This window comes from Lupinus angustifolius, chromosome LG15, assembly GCF_001865875.1.
Source record: "Lupinus angustifolius cultivar Tanjil chromosome LG15, LupAngTanjil_v1.0, whole genome shotgun sequence".
Classification (NCBI taxonomy): Eukaryota; Viridiplantae; Streptophyta; class Magnoliopsida; order Fabales; family Fabaceae; genus Lupinus; species Lupinus angustifolius.
Window position 1 is genome coordinate 18,664,552 of NC_032023.1, and position 20,450 is coordinate 18,685,001.

The 20,450-nt window shown below is 33.9% G+C and overlaps 3 protein-coding genes across 5 annotated transcripts; 1 reads left to right on the forward strand and 2 right to left on the reverse strand.

The window, feature by feature from the left end:
- On the reverse strand, positions 152-12,991 carry LOC109328168. Of its 3 annotated transcripts, none has more exons than XM_019561491.1 (20): positions 12,664-12,991; positions 12,477-12,551; positions 12,157-12,276; positions 12,027-12,067; positions 11,203-11,414; positions 8,615-10,488; positions 6,824-7,030; positions 6,046-6,711; positions 5,699-5,934; positions 5,336-5,546; positions 5,042-5,197; positions 4,493-4,650; positions 4,216-4,408; positions 3,643-4,025; positions 3,136-3,316; positions 2,032-2,261; positions 1,234-1,897; positions 836-908; positions 485-727; positions 152-440 (listed from the first exon to the last, which is right to left on the reverse strand). In XM_019561491.1, exons 1-19 carry the CDS (start codon positions 12,664-12,666, stop codon positions 486-488), a joined length of 5,925 nt encoding a protein of 1,974 aa, XP_019417036.1. In that variant the 5' UTR covers positions 12,667-12,991; the 3' UTR covers positions 152-440; position 485. The 3 variants fall into 3 exon arrangements, with proteins under 3 accessions (XP_019417036.1, XP_019417035.1, XP_019417037.1); XM_019561490.1 differs by having other exon boundaries at positions 152-429; positions 480-727; XM_019561492.1 differs by lacking the exon at positions 152-440 and having other exon boundaries at positions 453-652.
- Positions 13,996-15,288, forward strand: LOC109328170. Its single transcript, XM_019561493.1, has 5 exons — positions 13,996-14,113; positions 14,218-14,356; positions 14,447-14,560; positions 14,658-14,748; positions 14,913-15,288. Exons 1-5 carry the CDS (start codon positions 14,025-14,027, stop codon positions 15,077-15,079), a joined length of 600 nt encoding a protein of 199 aa, XP_019417038.1. The 5' UTR covers positions 13,996-14,024; the 3' UTR covers positions 15,080-15,288.
- LOC109328171 (oleosin 1) lies at positions 15,566-16,353 on the reverse strand. Its single transcript, XM_019561494.1, has one exon. It carries the CDS (start codon positions 16,244-16,246, stop codon positions 15,791-15,793), a length of 456 nt encoding a protein of 151 aa, XP_019417039.1. The 5' UTR covers positions 16,247-16,353; the 3' UTR covers positions 15,566-15,790.

Sequence of the window (20,450 nt, forward strand, 5' to 3'; positions counted from 1 at the left end):
TATGAATTAAAAATAGAATACTCCCCTATTTTTTTCTGACTAACCGGATCTATTTATATTATTATATAACTTTAAATTATAGCAATATAAATCTTTACGGGTTGTCATGCTCGTTAAGACGCTAATTGAATTGTTGATATTTATGTAGTAATTACCAAAAGTTCTACCGACTTTATACATTACTAATGGAAAGGGTCAAAGTTTATTTACATAAAGAAGGGGGAAAACAAATACCTTAGTAACTTAGTTTATCATTACTTCTCTAACTAATACTCTTTTAAAGCAGGAAGAGAAAAAAGGAAAATAGACCACAGTCATTAAATGATAACATCAATATCTAACTTAGAGAATCCTATTTATATTCACATTTTTTATACAATAAATAGATCAGGATTTGAAAGTTGTCTATTACATCACCAAATTAATGTGTAGGCCAACAAGCACCAGCCACTGCAATAATCAAATACACCCCCACTGGGATGAAATTAATCTCCCTTTGTATTTTCATCATGCGCCATCAAATTTTTGCTTCTTTCGGCATCAAAGGCGGTACATAAATGCCGTTGGGGAGAAGCGAAGAGATTTTTTCCATTCTCATCAGAGGAAAGAATTGGATTCCCAGCACTAGTGGTATTGGTGCTAGACAATGAACCTGTCCCAACAGTTATGACATGAGTGGAACCAAAATCAATGAATCGGGCAGAATTTGGTGCATTTTTAACGCTACGTAGTATTATTAAACGTCTTAGCGTTTTAGTTCTGTATAAATATTTTCCTTTCAATTACTTTGTCTAAACATGATAAGATCAAATAACTATTTAAGAGGATAGATAACCTGTTACACTAGGGGATGCAGCAGGTGTGTTTGAAAGCGCAGGTGAAGTTCCACTTCCTCTTTTCATCTTTGACTGCAGAAAGGAACATATTAGAATCGTCGGTCGGCTGACTCAGTTATGCCAAAACCATATCCAACATCATCATGTAAACATAATAAACAGCATTAATCATTTATCAAATATACACCACCAATAAAGGTTGTAGAAATTTAAAATGTCAATAACTCTACTAAGCTTGAACTGTCATGTAGATATATATTCCTAACTTATATCTCCCAAAGGAGAAATGCTAATGTCAATTAAGACTCAAATGCTAAGCACCTTTCTCAAGGATGCTATCTGGGTTTGTTCTTGCTAATAGATGTTCTGATACAGCAAAGGACTTGAGTTAGCATACCTTGGTAATTTCTTCACAATGCTTTACAACAGTGGAGATATTTGCATAACGTCCATGCAATAGTGCATAGGCCCACAATAGAAGCTTCCTTGGGATGCTCAGATCAAGTGCTTCAATCCCACTCATACTTGGGTTTAACGGTGTGTCTATCGGTAATTGAGATGGAACAAGATAAAAGCTGAGACCATAGCTAAGCACTACAGAAGAACTCTCCCGGTAAAAATTGAAACAAGCTCTGAGCAAATTGTTTGCAGTTTCCAAATTTTCATCAGAAGCTTTCTTGATCTTTATACTCTTTAGTTTTGATAAAACAGCACTCCATTTTGTTTGGACTTTTTCCAAGTAAGTTGGATCTTGAAAAGTTGTACTCCATAACTCATGTGGATGCAAATCAATACAAAGCAACTGGCTATTATCCGCCCCAATATCTGTGAAATTAAGGTCCTGAATCCCACTTGAGAATCCACATGATAATGGAGTGATTTGTGCCAAATTATATATAAGTGATCGGCACCAGGCAACAGAAGCATGACTGCAAACTTTTGCACAACTATTATTTGAGGACTTTAGACTCTTAAAACGTTTCCGAATCTTCTCATTTATTGTTTCAAGAGTTTCCATTTTTCCATTTTCTTCCAACAATACGATATGTTCATGAAGATATCTGCAAAGATTAGAGGATCTGAATTAGACAAGACAGATGTCAAAGATATTAAATATATTTCAGTTAGAGAACCTACAGGAGTTAAGTAAGCTTAGAATTTGTTCGAAAACATATATTTGTTTAAATCTTATTACCCATATACGATGCTTTCCGACGTATCTGGGCTCTCAATTTCAGGTAAGCTGCATATTTCTGGCCACAAGCTCCCTTGTTCAATGAATAAAGCGAATATTCTATCCAGCACATTATCAGAACTGCTTGCTGGACCAAAGCTGGCATTCTGACAATGGTGCATAGTTGATATCAGGGCCTTTAAATACCTTCCGACAGCCACCGGTATAAGATCTTCAACGCACAGTGAAAACTGCATTTATGGTTGAAGTTAAAAACAATAAATCAGCTTATAATACCATCTGATCTGAGGTAAGGAAACAAAAGACGAGAAATGTATTAAAGCTGCTTAAGAAACATCTTTGCTGTGCATAGAAGAGGAAGGGGCAAAGAGTTAATAAAATTGATACTATTGATGAATTAGAAAGAACCCTGTATCCACTGGATTGATTTTCAGAGTTGAATGAATTGATAAGAGGACCTCCAAAAAAATTTGTTCAGAGACAACCTAATAGATAAGTTTTGCATTTTACAATTGGTCATCAATAATTAAGTATTATTAAGCAGTGAAAGATTGATTAGTTAATCAGTCTTAGAAATTTTTAATTAAGATAACAAATTCATGAAGACAAAAGGGAAACAAATTACAAAGAAAAGGAAGGGTAAAGAATCTTCCTCACCAAAAGTACAAAACAGAAAACAAAGAAAAAAGAGAAAACCAAAGGCACAACTTTTGAATCAATATTGGTTTGATGTTAATTACAGTTCTAAATTTGAGTGAATTTCAGTTGAACTGTTGAAGTAAGAGTTAAGAGAGACAACAAACAGGTTTTTGCATTTTTTTGGAGCAGGGAAGAATCTTCCTCACCAAAAGTACAAAACATAAAACAAAGAAAAAAGATAAAGCCAATATCAACATTGGTTTGATGTTAAATACAGTTCTAGTTTTGAGTGAATTTCAGTTGAAGTAAGAGGCAACCAACAAATGGGTTTTTGAATGTTTTTGGGAAAAAAGGTTATAAAGAAAGAGTGTTTCCATGAAACATGTGAAGGATAACTAAAATGTAGCTGCTATCGTGTACTGATGTATAACTTCAGTTTAAGAAGTAAACCAGACTGGTATTTACCCGCTTATCTCCCCGAAGAGTAATATATGCACGTTCAAGTGTAAATCTATCTCCAGTCTCCTCTAATAGTTTGAGATAAAACAGCAAATACTTCCGAATGCAAGTAATGAATTTTCGAGAACTTTCTGGTAAGTTAACCTCAAGATTTTTTTTGTTTGCAGCAGAACCTGGTGCCTTGCGCCTGATATCGTTAAATTCAAAATAGGTTAGTTCTTAGTCATTGACAATATTGCTGTTTCCTTGCACCTTCATAGCATAGATAATGAAAAAGTCTAATCTATCTAATGTTACTTTATTGAGAAGTGAAACCCTCAAGTAAAATAAGTCAATTTGGGCATGATCTCTTTTCATGAAAAAAGAAGGTCCCAACCGATTATATCATTCAAAACTCCAAACTTTTTTGTTATGATGATTGAAGCCTCGTGTACTAGGCCGCCCCTTTAAAGTATTAGAAATGCATCAAACTAGTAAAAAGTTAAAAATGAAAGAATAAGAATAAAATTTTACCTTCCTTTTTTTACTGTGCTATCAATTTCCCACATATTTATTGTAAAGGATGAGCGAGAAGATTTGAAGCAGAAAGATAGATGTTCTTTTGCCTTATCTATGTCACCACTTTCACCCCTTTTATACAGCCCTTGAGAAAGCATGTATCTAGCCTTATGGAAATGTTTCAGATCACCCTCTATGCAAGTTTCAAGGGCAGAAAGGCAATCATTGTAAAGCATTGACCATGCTCTATCCATTTTGAGCAACCCTTCATGCTTTATTTCCATAGAATTGATCTTTACGCACCTCTCCATTGTATTTAAAAATGAGCTATCCACATCATCAAGGATACTGATCACAGTTTCTTTTACAGAATGACTAAAGGAATTTGCTGAAATAACCTGTTGAGTACCAAAATACTGTCAAGTAACTAGATTACAATTTCAAGTAAAAATTAAAAGGCTTACCTTTGAAAAAAACACAACTCTAGAGGACAGAAGAACTAATGCAATCAGACTAAATGCAAAACAGCAAATACAAATAAATAAAATAATAACAAAAAAGAATTTAGTGGTGAGAAAGGAAATTAACCTTCAATATCTCCAAATTCTGTTTTCCAAACTTAACTAATAGCTTCAAGCGTGAGGCATGCATCCTATAGACAGGATCAACAGCTGTTATGTTCAAAGCAATAGCTTTGTCGTAATATGATAATGCAATTTCATGTGAATATCCAAGCTTTTCACTGAGTTTACCCAGGTAAAATGCGTGCAACCAATCTTGCCTGTACAAAGAAATAAAGTAGTTCATTAACATCATAACCGAACTAGAGAGATGCAGACAATAACAATACGTGAATAATATATACTTTAGTGTGAAGGCTTTCTTAAAATGTTTCATTGAGTTCTCACAGAACACCGTCCATGCTGCATCCTTTAAGGGCAAAACCGATCTCTGATCATAAAATGGCACTACATTCTGAAGGCTGTCATAGTATACCAATGCCAATAGCTCATGTATCTCACACTGGAAATACAAGATCATGGAAAAAGTTAAAAACAAATAGTTTTACCAAGAAAAATATCACCTAAAAAGAGACTCAAGAGTGTATGAATAACACTAAAAGCATATAAAGCTGCAATTTCGTAACCACATAAATCTTGGACGTTTCAGCATAAACATAATTTTTTACTGCACACTTTGTCATCCTTAAACAGACATTTAATAAACCAAGTAGCTTCATGTTCATAAGTTACCGTCAAATAACATGATAACATTAGACGGGACTTTCAAGTAAATTTTTCATTTTCGATAAACCCATCTGACTTAATAACCCACATTATAGTGATTACTCTCATCCAAGAAAAAGAAAATTTAAAGGCACCATACACATAATTATATAAATAGAGGGTAAAACCTGCTGAGCAGATGTCTTTGCCAAAGCTAAACTCATTAGAAGGCACCGTCTACTCCTCCTTCGGCTTGTTTCCACTCTTTCAGATAAAGTTGACGTCTTCCTCCATCCTACTACATTAACATGCTTGCTTCCATCATTTAGCAACAAATCTACTTCCTGAGTCATTGCAACAAAGAAAAATCTATAATTATATGGCAACATATTTACTATTCAGAAAGCAAGACATCATTGTTTGTCTGTAAATTTGATAAATTGGCAGCATTAACAGTTTAATAAGTTATATTTTTAAATTACCTCATCATAAAAATTTCCAAGTCGCTGCCAGCTTTCAAAGCGCAGAGGATTGTACATGAGATCATATTTGAAGAGCTTTGTATTTTGTTTAACAAATTCTTCCCCTTCCTTGGTCAGGACGAATCCAGGCCATTTATCCGTTGCACTCGTTTCCTCAGATACAGCTAAGAAATAATACAAGTTACAATACACCTCCAAATATGGCTCAGACCTGAAAGTCAAACATGTGTTGAGAAAACCCTAAGAAGCTAAATAAAGATGTGATGGATATGTTGTGGCCATTAAAATTATAAATATAGAAGAATGGGATACAAATAAGATAAATCCAAATTGAAGCACCTACAGTACTGTACAAATTTATACCTCCTCAATAATGTCGTCTTATACTGTGCAAGGCCTCCCACATCAGGAAACATGGTCTTAGTTATAGTTTCAAGAAACCCATCGGAACCAGCCTCCTCTGTGAGTTTATCTTCACAGAGGTCAGAATCATCTAAGAATTTATCTATTGGGTTTCCAGCTAGTAGGTCCTCTGGTGGCTGCAGAAAGTGTTTCCTGATAGCCCTTAAAACTCTACGTAGTTTGACCAATCCAGTCTTCTGGTACATGCAAAATTTGTAGCAAACTAAAATCAGAAATGAAGTTTCGGTACAACAATCTAGAAAAGCTGAACTACGAGATATCGAGAATTAAAGATGGGGAGTACTTACAGAAGATGCCTTTGCATAGGGAAGAACATACTTGAAAACATCAGCACACTGTTCCTTGGTCTGATAATCTCCCCGGCTTGTATTTTTGTGCATCACTAGATCATCTTCATAAGATGAATCAGATCTAAGATTCAATCCGTATAAACAGAAAAAGCATTGATCTAAGGCATTTTCAATTTTAGACTCAAGTTCCTCCCTTTCATCCTCAGAAAGTTCATTTCCACATTCAATCAGTTGATTGCTTGAATTTTCTCCTTTAGTGAACTTACTGTCTGTCCCAACACCTCCACGGTTTTTGCACTCTATTTCTTTACTGTCTTCATCATGAACTCTGCAAGATGAAATGCCTTCAGATATTATTCCTTCGGACACATCCTTCTTCACAGAATTGATTTCATCAATTTTAGTCCAATCCATACATATATCTAATGTATCTGACTTTGGATCTTCTACAGACACATTGACAAGGCTGCTTTGGGACACCTCTTCACATCGCATTGATTCTTTATTTAGAAGGTTAAAGCTGGATTTAAACTTCATATCCAAGGTCAAGAGATGCTTTATTGCAAATCTAAGAAATGTTCCTTCTTCACCCTTGCCACCTTCCCCCGCACAGCAAAGCCCATATTCAGCAAGCAAGTCATGCATTGCCACAATTAAATCAATCTGAATTAAGAATTCAGGAAAGAATATAAGATGATTTTTTCCAAATAAAGGGATCACTAAAATACAACCAAATCTCTTAAAGTAAAATTAGTCCAAGAAGGTGATAGCTCACTTGAGTTTTGATAGGTGTGGTTATGCTAAGATGCTGGAGTTTGCAGAAGACAATGGCTGCATCGATGAAACAGGTGCTTTCTGCTTGATTGGAAATTACATGCTCTGCGTCTTTGTTGCAGACAAGTATGTTCAGAAGATAGCTCATGATTAACAACAGCAAGGACTGCATCTGACATATACTGCTTACTGGAATAGTAAGGCCTTCCTGTAAGCATAAGAATACAAACGAAATTCCATAGTTAAACATGTTGAGGAAAGAGAAGAAGTTGTAACTAAAACCAAGTTAAATGAACCCACATTAGCGATGACACTGATTATGTCTGTTTCATTTTTTATAGAGAAAGTTTTTTTGGGACATAAGGAGAAAAATGTAACTAGGATGGTGATAAGACATCCTCCAAAGCAAAAAATAGCAGTATAGTGCACAAGGCTCCCACTTAATGGAGTCTGCGGAGGGTAGATGTATGTAGCCTTACCCTCGCAAGCGAAGAGACTGTTTCCAAGTCACAAGGCAAATAATCAAGAATGCAGAAAACAAATAATCAAGAATGCGGCAGAGCTGTCCCATGAGCATAGCACTAGAGAGAAGCCATAAACACAACCTATCCTAAGGCAAATCTAGTGGCAATGGGATACTATTAAAAATCTGAGACTTTGCTCTACCGAAATGCATAATAGGACAGAAAAATTGCTTAATGCCACATTTTGCATTATTTTAAAACCTTTAAAATGAATCATACAATTTTGTTCCAGAGTGAATATGCACACTCAAGATTGATCTGGCACATCAGACACATTTTCGAAAAAGAAAGTTGACGCACAACGGTGAAGTAACTTGACCACTCTCTCCAAACTCAAGCTGCACATAACATACATATCGGGATAAAGCCATGTGGGGCCTACAAGTCTGCAACATGGAAATAGTATTACTCCTATGGAGTATGATTGTACATCAAAGCTCTATAAATTTCTCTTTAAATAAGAGTCCAATAAATGGATGTTAATCTCAACTAACCAAGTTCAAAATAAAAATCGAAATTTAGAGCTTAGCAGGATTAAGAATACAGCCTCATATATATTGAGTGAATATGAGTTGATAGTTTCTCTAACTGACAGTTTTGCAGGCTAAGTGAAGTTTCAAAAGACCTTCCCTTTTGATAAAATTAGCAAAAGACTACAGTAAATCTGTCAAGATCACAGATATCAAACATTTTTTAAACAGACTGAAGAGGGAAAAACAAGATAAAGGGGGAACATAGCTCCAAATACAGTATTGTAGCTCCTTTATTTATGAGGTGCTGAAAAAAAGAAGAATTTCAAAGAGGAAATTCTCCTAATCATGGAAAATAAAAATTAAAGACTTCCCAAAACAACAAATACGAAAAACAGTGTTGGTGAATGTCCTTGAATTGTACAAGAGAAATTTGTCACCCCATAAAACCCATGAGCAAACACAAACAACAGAAGCAGGATGAGCTATTGCTTTTACATGTAACAATTTTAACCATAATGATGAGGCATATCAAGCATATTAAAAGGAATAATTATATCAATATGTCCAATGCTTAGGATAATTATATATACAGTATAATAATATGCAATATGTAAATATGTTCTAATTAACTGATTCATTTAGGTTGCTTTCAAGATGACAAGGGTGATTTTTGAATAAATAGATATTTAGGTCAAGGTCTTCCTTCATGGATGAACAGGAAAGTGAATTTTAAGAAATACACTTCATAGTTATGACAGTTTAAATCCAAGACCACTGAGAATGATATTTACTTACAGAATCTCCACCATGATTAATGACTTTCTTCACTTGTGAGATACAGTCAGAGAGTCCCTTCACTTCCTCCACAACTAGGTGACTACATTGCTTGATAGAGCTTTCGTTTGAATCGATATCAAAATTTGGAGATGCACTTAAATCAAGTAATGGATCAGAAGATTTAAATGATGTAATACATCTATTGAACCCCATCATTGCCATAAGTATTTTCAACTTTCTATAATGACAATTGAAATACATCTCTACATTCATTGGCTTTGTCTTCTGACACGCTTCGATTAGAACATCTAGAGCCATGAGATCAATGGAAGTTGTCTTTTCATCCTTTTTATCTGCCATGGTTAAGGAAAATGAATCAATGTAGACATCCTGTGTAGAGAACAGAAGCGGAGAAAGCAAGGAGACACACTCCAAATACTTGTTTTGTTCCATCATGTTAATGACAGTCTTTTCCATCAAAAAATTAACCTTCAATATATTAATTTCATATAGAACTCTATCAACGGTTAGCTCTTTCACAGCCTTGCAATGTGGGCGGCGGACTGAACATACAGAATCTTCCATATTTTCCCTCTTTGCCAAAAGTGATAAAGAAATAAAAAATTCGTCACAAGATTTTGCCTTATTGCCATCAAGAATAGACAATCTCCCACTTAGCCAGAAGAACCGAGCCCAAAATGAACTATTTTTCATCAGAAGTGAACTATGTAAATTAGGATTGCTCTTGGTAGAGGTGTCCATTGATATGCCACCAGTCTCTTTGAAACTATCAACCAAAAGACCACCTTCATTCAAGGCACAAGACAAGTGAAAAGGATAATCTAGAGCTACAGACTCTATGATCTTACAGAGATGATAAGATGACTCTGACATAAACTCTGATTGTTTAGAACCAGGTGGGGAGCATAATCCAAAGTCATAATACAGCTCGGCAAGAAAAATATTACATTCAGCAGTTCTCTCCTTTCCCCAATGCCTTGTCAATTGTTCCAACTCCAGAAACTTGACAAAAGCATCCTGGTAGATGAGGTCTTGTCTTGCTACCTCTTCTAAAAGCAAGTGCCCCACATGGTAAGCACCATAATTTTTTGAATTTTCTCTTACAAATGCAGAAACTTTATGATATTCAGAATTTCCTAACCATGATGACGTTGTCGTATCACCTTGAACAGGATACTGGCTACCCAATCCACCAGCAATGAAAGGTTCTAGATACTGAATGACAACTTTTGCATGGTCCTTGACACAAGAAGAATCTGACTCTTCCTTCCCTGGTTTACGACTTCGGAGCCTTTCAAGTCGAGAACTTCTTCTTTCATGCGGTTGTTCTTCCTCAGTATTAAATTGTTTCTCTTTAGCACTTGATCTTTCTATGTTACCGTCACCAAAATCACTATTTTCACCACTGGGCCCTTTCTCTTCCACGGTGTTCAAAACAGCTTCTGATCTACCAGGTAAGTTTATGCTTAGCCTGATGTCTGGAGAATTGCATACCTTTTCAGGATCCATCGCAGAGCCTTGCAGATTCAATGGTATTAAGACTTCCAGCAGTGCATCAGCAAGAGCTACCCAGGAACCTTCTGTCAGGTGCAGTTCTTTGTTCTGGTTCAGTTTTTTGAATGCAACATCCTCATCTAGACTCTCACTACGTTTTCTCTTGTTAGGGAATTTAAGCCGCACATGTTTAGGCTCCAGTTTGTCTATGCCTCTAGGAGCAAATGGAAGTGGTTCTGATTCTTCAATGGTACTTTTAACATGCAAAGCACGAGAATGCGATGGCCAGTGTCTCAAAATCAACTCACTGACAGAGAGGCAAGCAACCTCATCACCAATAGCAATAAGAACTTCCAAAAGCTTTTCCATGCAATTCCCTGCAGACATAGAATTACTTTATTGTATGATAATAGAAGGTATAACTTTTAAAGGATGAATGTATTGTTAGAAGTGATTATCTAAAGGAATTTCGAAAGAACTAGTGCTGTTTGGATAAGTGGGTGAGTCATGACGCAACTACCATATGCCCGACCTTCTCCATACCCCAAATGTGGGAGCGAAGTGTATCAGGACGCTCATTATCTTTAGTTATACTTGGACAGGGTTAGGTATGGCTTACTTTTGAGTGAAAGATTACCACCCAAAGTCTATTCCCACTAGTGGGGATGGTTAGATGGATCAAGTAACACCAATTAGTTCTACAAAAACCAAATCGTTTGATGCGCCACATACAAGTGAATTCACGATGAATTTATTCATACGGAAGCAGTGACTTTTGGGCTTTTGGCTGAGTGGAAATTCAAATTTTTGTTTTGTCGCCACTCGCCAGATAACAACCAAGATGGCAAAAGTAATCCAACCGCCCAAAGCGCATTTGTAAAAGAGCAAAAGTCATTCACTCATACCCAAACATGAAGAGATTGAGAGACAACACAAAACACACCCAACTGAATTCATGAAGGATGCAGATAACAAAGAGGAAACCCAAAAACTGACTATAACAATTAACAAACAGGAAATAGTTACAAGCACTCAATTATTTAACCACAAGAAAAAAGACATAACTAAGAATATAATTATTAAGTGCTTACAGTTATTAGGGCTACACAAGAGGCCTTGCTCGAATGCCCAACGTGAAATACTCAGTAAGCCCATTGAGCATGATAATGTTCCCAGCTGGTTCCATACAACAGAATCTTTAGAATCAATCTCCACAGCTTGAAGATAACAGTGTAGAGCATTCTCATAATGTGTAGAACCTTGTTGAAGAAAAACGGAGGCAAGGTTCTTCAGTGCCAAAAATCTGTAAAAACCTCTGTAAGTATCACTTGCATTGTTTAAGTGAATAGCAATACATAAGAGGAGCTCACATATCCAACTGATCAATATGCATAACTCATGTGACAAAAAAATAATTAATACTAACTATAAAGCACATCCATTGAAGTGATCTACAACACCACAGTACTGAACTGATATTTATTGTACAGCTAACTACTGAAACTTTGACTTGACTCAGTCTAAATTCTGGAGCTCAGCAAGATAAGTGACAGCTTACGTAGATAAAAACATGGAAAACTGCAGCATGAAGGACATAAGGCATGCACATGCAGAGTTTGCATGAATGGCATCTATAAATACGGTATGGCCCTTTTAAAAAGAATTCTCTATGGATTTAAACTAACATTCACGACCTGCTTTCTTCGCAAAAATTCTTACGAGAGACAGAATCATCAGAATACAATAATCAACAGAAATCCCAAAAACTCAAGGTAGAGGAATTCACTGCAATAAATTTGTGCAAAACCTTACTTTCATAGGCAAAATGCAGAAAGAGGAGACTATATAAGAATACAACAATAACAGAACAGTTGAAAGCTTAACATATAATCCATAGTATAAAGCACATAAAGACCTGAGTTGCAATAAATGACTGTCACTGGCACTGCTATCCACCTAACAAGACAAAATTCATCATGTTATCAATTCAAATGAAAAAATGGATACACCATTGAACAAACTACATGTTAGGAAGAAACCAAAACCTTAGCATTAGCTATAATAGGATCTTTAAGGACAGATTCTAAGAGCTTTCGAGCCTTATCATATTCTTTTGCTTGTAATTTCAGAAGTCCTTCATGATAAGTTTGAGAAAGATGAAATTCCTGAAATAACAAATAAGAAACTATAATAATCAAGAAACAATGATAGTAATGTAGCAATTGATTTTTTATCATCTAAAATGTAGAGTTGATAAACTTCAAATGCAAAAATCAATAGTTAATGATAGTTCAAAGAAACCTAATCTTAGAACTTCTTAGCATAATGCAATTATCATTCATCACAACAAAGAAATAAGTCATACCTGAGCTTCTTTCGTTGGAGCTAGTGGTTCCCACTGGCTTTTAGAGTCAGTATCGTTAATTGCTGCAATTGAGAACTGAGACAGAGAGAAAACAAACAAAAAAACTCAATTAGCAGAATTGAAAACTTCAAAATAGTGCAAATCCAACTAGATAACAAGCTGTTCAACATAAAAATCACTCTCGTACCATATTTGATCTTCAGAATGTGAGAGCCTTTTGTGAAATTAGGGTTCCGAGCTTCAATTACGGTTTCGAGGTTTTCTCCGATTCCGTTTGTAAACTCGTAGAGGAGAGAGAAGAAAGAGAGAGCTCTGAGAACCGCGCTTCAACTTTTCAAAAACGACGTCGTGCTAATAACTTGTAGGATATTTTATTTTTATTTTTATATATTAAAAGCTACTAATAGAAAAGGTGAAAGTACTGTTCTGAACTCTGAAGCATATTTGTATGTGAATTGCGAGTTTTCAACCTCTTTGTTTCTCAGTTTCTCGCTCTCACAGTTCTGCATTTGTTTTTAAGGTATGTTTCTAATGGATACACCACTCTAGTGTTTCTTGAAATATATGATTTTCCTGATATAGATTTTAGGGTTAATTTTGATAAAAAAATATATTTAAGTGGAGGGAATGTGTTGCATCTGAGGTATTTGATAAAAATACTTTATATTTATTACAGTTAGTATCAATTAGAATTATCAATTATGTTGCTGCATTATTCTATTTATTTATCAAAGTATTCGAATGAGAAAGAGATAAAGCTGTTGTAGATTCATGTTGTGCTTAAGCCAAACCCTAAACTATGACAACAATCATATTACTTTGGCCATGTTACTGTTACCATTTTTTACAGTCTCATAACTACAGATTGTAACTGCTCTTTCTCTATTGATTTGGACTTTTACCCACTGGAACCTTTCTTTTACCTTTTGCTAAGCATGAGTGTTAATGTAGGTTTGTTGAATAATTTATACACTTTCAACCATGGAAATTTGAGGATTTGGGTTTACTCAAAAACTCAGCTATTTCCCAATCATTATAATCATATCATAATTTATGATAGGACTTTTGGATCATGTAGGCAACCCTACAACTTAAGGTTAGATGGTTGTTGTATCATTAGTCATTTATTCCGAGCACTTTATTTATGTACGAGCGTAAGGCTGTGTACCTCCTCACCTCCCAAGTCGTATTATGTGGAGTCTCGTGTCATATTCCCCTTTTTATTATTATGTTTTTTTTGTTTCCTACAGATATCTTTGCACTTGAGGCAATTCTGTCCGAACCGGAAATATCCACAGGTACGTGGGGCTAACTCTTCCAGCGGATCAGTGATTAAATATTCTTCTGGAATTTGAAGTTTTGTTGTTCTAACCCTTGGAGTTTTTGTCTTGATGATTGAATGATCCTCTATATCTATGACATGTGGTGTAGTTCAAAAATATAAGTGCCAATAATAAATTCGACCCACTTTGAATTGGTTCAATATGTACTAAATAAATACATAAACATTTGCAGGTTTGAAGTGAAGATTTATCATCCTCATTACCAATGCAACACATTTACATGTGTCATATGCTTATTCTGGTCTGCATTCTCATCATTTTCATGAAGGCCCCAACCCTCTGCTTTGGGAACATGTCAGTATATAAAAATCAAATTTTATGTCTCCTTCTTAAGTGTTTGGACTCAAAGTCTCCTTGTTGTTAACTTAATTACTTGGATCAATTTCTCTCTGTCATAGGGTTGAGGACAAAATTTTGAAAACAGGAGAAGAACTGTGGAGAGAAACTATGCCATTACAAGGTGGATCTCGCTTTTACCAAATACAAAATCTAAAACCCAAAATGTGGTATGAAGTGAAGATATCATATCCAGCTTCTGTATGTACTAAGCTTTTTTTTTATTATGTCTTCTGTTAGTTCTTTGCAATTTATCTTTCCTTTGGAAACTGACACACATTTAAACACCAGATACCAGCTAGCTTTTCCATAGAACTGAAGAGAGACAAGTTGAATATGGTAATCAACAAGAACAGGAGATTACTCAACACTGAAAAGCTAATTTTCAAGAACTATAGTGACCAGGTCTAATATTGTTGTGAAAGCTTTTTAGTCCAAATTTTCTGAACTGTATGTGCTTAATTTGATTATGTTTTGTTTTTACAACATTGACTTAATTCAGGATAAAACCTATGTGCTAGTAACTGTGAAGCCAGAAGGGTTTCTGGCAAAACCACATGTACCAGAGAGACAGTTCGTTATCTTTAATATAGGTACTTTTTAGCATAATACATTAATAATCTTGATATCTCATATTGTGCTTCATTACTGATACGATTAGTATTCAATGATTATATACTCCATTCTACTGTTGCTATGATTAATTTACTCTGTTACTAATATTCTATATTCTATTATTGTTCTGTTGAAAGTGCAGTCTGTGATGAACTATTATTAGGCATACCCCACAAAGCTTGGTGGGTCGTGGCACTAGCATTAATGGGTCTTGGAATTGCATTCATGGTTCCTTCTTTGCTTCCATCATATTTGCTTCCAAAGAAACAAGTCCTAGGATCAGTTGATAGTGTTTCAAAAGCCTCATGAGTCATGACAAGCCTCTAATCTAAGGAAGATAAAGTCATTGTAAGATTGTTTATCTCAAATACTGTGTGAAGCAACCATATGGCATTTGTAAATAGAATTTTGGATGTCATGTTCTGGCAACTAATTAACTTTGCAATGTCTTCAAATTCCTGTTCCTGTTAGATGTGTGTACATTGAAGAGGACTTATGGATCTGTTTTCTAAATCTCATTTTACTAGTAATGGTGTTCATAAATTTACGTACTCTTACCTTTTTTGTAAAGAAAAATTCACTTTGAGAGTGTGTGCGTGACTGTTCCTCCCAAGAAGTGTCGCTCATGATGATCTATTGAAACCTTAGACCACTAGACCAATTGTTGGTGTTACATTAGTTAACTAAACCTTGGGTCTTGTGGAACTTGGTCCTTCAAGTGTTACCTTCCATTTCTAACAGATAAATCTGATTATTAATTAGATGGAGAAAAGAAAAGAATATTAGGAGAGGAAACAATCAAATGCACTTAGCATAAATATTATAGATAGTACAGAAGAGAGATTTATTAACATTATGATTACACAAATAAAGTGGAAGATTTAGCTCCAAAAACGAACAGGATACAAAAAACATAACATGAAACACAGTAAACAAGATACAAACAGCACAACTTGACAACACTTCAACATGCAAATCTAAAATGGTGCCAGCTTCATCATGGTACATGCACCATGATGATTAATAAGTAGATCCTGTTGTAGTCCCCTGTCCATAACTTGCATAATCCTTGGCCCTGTCCTTCACATCCCTAGCCTTATCTGAAATCACCCCTCTAGCATAATCAAGCTTATCAGCACCTACAGGGTGCTTTCCAGCCACATAGTTATATATCCACGACAACGCGGCCACGGCGGCGACACCACAACCACCGGAGAACAAGAAGCCAGAAGCAGCAAGGAATAGGACAAATGCTGCAGGGACTAAGATAGGGCTGAACAAAACAAGAAGAGGGGTTGCAATGATCAAGCCTATGGCAGTACCAGTGAGGACTAACCCAGACAAGAGCATGAGTGAGACACCAATAGTGGCAGCAGTCAAAAACTTTATGGTTTGGCGTGAGGGTGTGTCATGGTTAACATTAACATTGGTGTCATAGGATGATCCATATGTTCCTGTTCTTGTTTGATCAGGCATGATGCTATGATATGGTTAGTGCTTGGTGCCTTTGGTTGAGAAAAGAAAAAACTGAGGTGGGTTATGAAAGTTGGGCTTTTTGGTGAGTTTTGACACAAAGAGAGTGAATGAGAAGGTAGTGGTATAATATAGCATAAAAATGGTGGAGTTTGGTGGCATAATACTTGGCAAGAGTTGAGGATGCATAATGGTGTCGTGGCTGATTTGCATGGAAATAGAATTGCACAACAGCACAAGAAACAACACCTGTCCCCTTTAGTGACTGGTGTCCGGAAACAACTCTGAAACACTCGTTTCTTTCAAGCTCTCTATGCAGTTTATGATGCAGCCATGAGAAATGTTATTACATTCTTACTCTCTCACCATTTGTGTCTTAATTCATGCATCGATCTCCTCAAAGATAAATTACTCCTATTATATATGATCCATTTAATTAAAACCTGCAATTGATGTATATGTTTCACACAGACATATGTTGCATCGGGATTAAAAAGCCCAAGCTCACTAGAAATGGAAGAAAATCAGCCCAACTCTGATAGCTGAGTCTCCGATCACCATGAAATTTTATTATTATTAAGACATTATTAGAGTAAAGAAGAACAATCGGGATATCACGCCTTAAATCAAAATCTTAAGACATGTTTCATGAAAAATATCCGCTTATAAATTCTTTCATTCATACTCTCTTATCCAATAAATGATGTCTGTTATGGTCCGTAAGACCATCAAAAATAACCATGTCACACATTTTTGCATGGATTTTTAATAACTAATAGCATGCATTACACATTACAAGTGTATATATCATTAACGGATATAAAAAGTGATGTGAAAATAATATAAGAAAAATTTGAAACTCAATTCAATACAAGGAGAAATTTTAAAATGAGCATTCTGTTTCCCTCATCAGTTAACGTGATGGATCCATGATGGATCCTAACCTGCCAAGGTTTCCTTCCTTGCTCCAAAATCATACGCAGTTCCAGCTGAGCCAGACTTTTCTTCAGTAATGAAGAGAGAAGTGTTGTATAAAATAAAACAAAAATATAAAATAAGAAGACAATTATATACTTTTATTTACACTTACAATGATATTTTTATCCTCAAACTAAATATAGAAATATCACTTATCTCTCTAGTAATGGAGAGAATCCCTACTCCTATAAGAACTTGGGGAGGTTTTGTTTTCAAAACAATTATTCTCTCTTGGAGAAATCGATAGGTTATTGAGTTAATTACATTTGCATCCTATCAGTTTTATTGAAATTACTTAAATCACCCTTCCATTTTCTATACTTACACAAACCCATAATTTATATATATGCGTTACACTGAATATCCTAATAGAAGAGATAAGTATAGTCTTTTAAATAAAAAATGACTGATAAATGTAATTAAGTTAAACAAAATATTGTTTGTTATGTCAGTGTAATCTTGTAAAGAACCAAAAATATTGAAGAAACGTTGACTCTTCTATTATTTGGATTTGTTTTGATAATATGTTATATTTTGTCTAACTTAATTACATTCGTCAATCTTTTTTGTTTAAAAAATTATATTTATTTCTTATGCAATATTAGTTAGTGTAATGTTATATATAAAGAAGGGTCATTTGTATATTGGAAAAAAGAAGAATGATAATTTATATAATTTTACTAAAGTATCAATTGAATATTAGCATTACACTTATTTGATTTAGCTAATCTAAGATAGATGCTTCACTTTATAAGATAAAATGTATACTCATGTTTATTGATGAAGTCATATTGTGATCGTAACAATTTAATAATTTATTTTATATATATCACAATGGTCATAAATATGCATTTCATTCATTAAGTGTATCTCTTAATTGTATATTATAAAAAATATAAAAAATTATAACATAAAGTTCATCCGATACAAAAAATTATTTAAATTTTTAAAATGAAATATATAAAAATTAAATACTTAATATTATAAAATAAGAATATGAGTTTGTAGACTTGAACTAGTTACCAAGAGACTAGTTCAAACAATGTGCTTAAATTTAGATTAACTAGAATGAGTGTAAGTTTGTTGTACCATAATAAGTATCATTCTATATGTTATGAGATTGTAATTGGTTAAACAACGTATTTAAGTTAAAATTTAATTATTAAATATTTTTTGATCAATTATAATTTATGGCAAGACATAAATTATGACACAAAAAATATGTTTTGGAAAATGGGTAATTTTAATTTAACCAGATTTTTCAACTTCAAATGTTAAAATATAATTACATTCGAAAGGAATAATTTTGCTGTTCATAATAGTATTAAATAGGGAGGAAATGGAGCAACATGTGTTAGACTTTATAATAGGTGCAAAGAAATAATAATATTTACTAATTACAGTAATTATATTATAATATTATAATTAAAGTTATATATTTATAAAATCTCCAATAACCCTTAATAAAAAAATCATATTTAGAGGCTACGTCCTCTTAGGTTAACCAAAAGTATCAACAACTTACTTAAACAACATTGTGAAATTTTTTGCCAGCCATATGCTTTTTTCACTTCAAATTAGATTGGTCGTCCCAATTGTGATGTCCACATACTATTTTTATTTATTTAGGAAAAAATATTACTATAAATTCTTCCTTCTAAATATAAATATTTTTGTAAGGATGGATCCGTTTGTGGTAAAGTTATATTGCATTAAACTGTTAATAGTTTATGGATACCCATAATAATACTTTAAGTTGATTATTTGATCATTTTTTATAAATCTAACAGATTATATGGGTGGGGTGGAAGAGGTGATGTGAGAGGTAAAAATGAATATAAGGTGACTCTTCCACTCACTCATGTGGTTCATTAGATTTGAAAAAAATGAATAGATGAAATTAAATGTAATTCAATTTGGATGTAAATAAATTCATCATCATCATATATATATATATATATAACTTTATAATTTTACACATATTAATTGGGTGTGGGACGAGTTCGAAGTAGGATATCAACTATACCAAACTCAGACCCAAAAATTGAATTCGGGTTAACTCCGAACATAGTCACATCAGGTTTTCCCCATTAAATTTGAGTTGAATTTGAATGGGTAAAAATGAGTTAAATTTTCATTTCCTTATCTAATAGTGAGCAGCTGCTAATGCATGTTTCCATCCCTAACCACCTTATCTCGGGTGTACATCTGCCGTCCCACTATTTTATGTCATTCTATGTATCAAAAAATATAATTGATCAAAAAAAATATTTAATAATTATAATTTTAATTTAAATAACTTTTTCAATTAATTTGAGTTAATGATACATGGAGTGACACTAAAAATGGGATACATATGTTCTCCCCCTATCTCGTAGTGAAGAAGCTCTATCAATAATTTCATTTTTGCCAAAATGCATTAAGAAATATTCCCTTTGGTAAAATGCAATAAGAAATATTCCCTTTAGTAAAATGCATTTTTAGAAATATTTGTTTGGTAAAATGCATTTAGGAAATAAAGTTTTGGTAAAATGCATTTAGGAAATATTTTTTTTGGTAAAATGCATTTAGGAAATAATTTTTTTGGTAAAAATTTATTTAATAAATATATTTTTTGGTAAAAATGCATATAAGGAATAGTTTTTTGGTAAATGCATTAAGACTTTTATTACGAAGGATTTGAATACATTGAATCAAGTTTCAGTATTGAATTTAGGAACACACAAATCTTCATATAAATTAAGGGTAGCCATACATTTTTTCTATCAACTTAGGCTTGAAAAATGAGTATTCCATTGGAACTGAGGGACATGTGGAGGGTCACCAACAACAAGGTATATTCATTCGATCATGACTACTCAATGTACCGTTGGTAACATTTCTTTCTTTTCTTTATTACTTGAATTTGATGTCATTGTTTTTTGTTTTTGTCGATCATCGTTAAAAAAAAGAAGTTATAATTTCATAGAGATCGGGAAATCTTTGTTTTTTCATGTGTTTATGTTTATTGCTTAATTCATTTTATTCGTATTAAGCCACATAATTTGGATCATGGTTATCAGATATATAATCCTCAGATAAAATGATTGATTACATTAGATGAATCTCCATTGCTTATAAATTTATTTACTAAACTATTTTATTTTTTAATTTCAATATGATCATTTATTAAAAAATGCAATCTAAATCTCTCGTATATAATTTTTCACTGTTAACATGATTTTTAAAT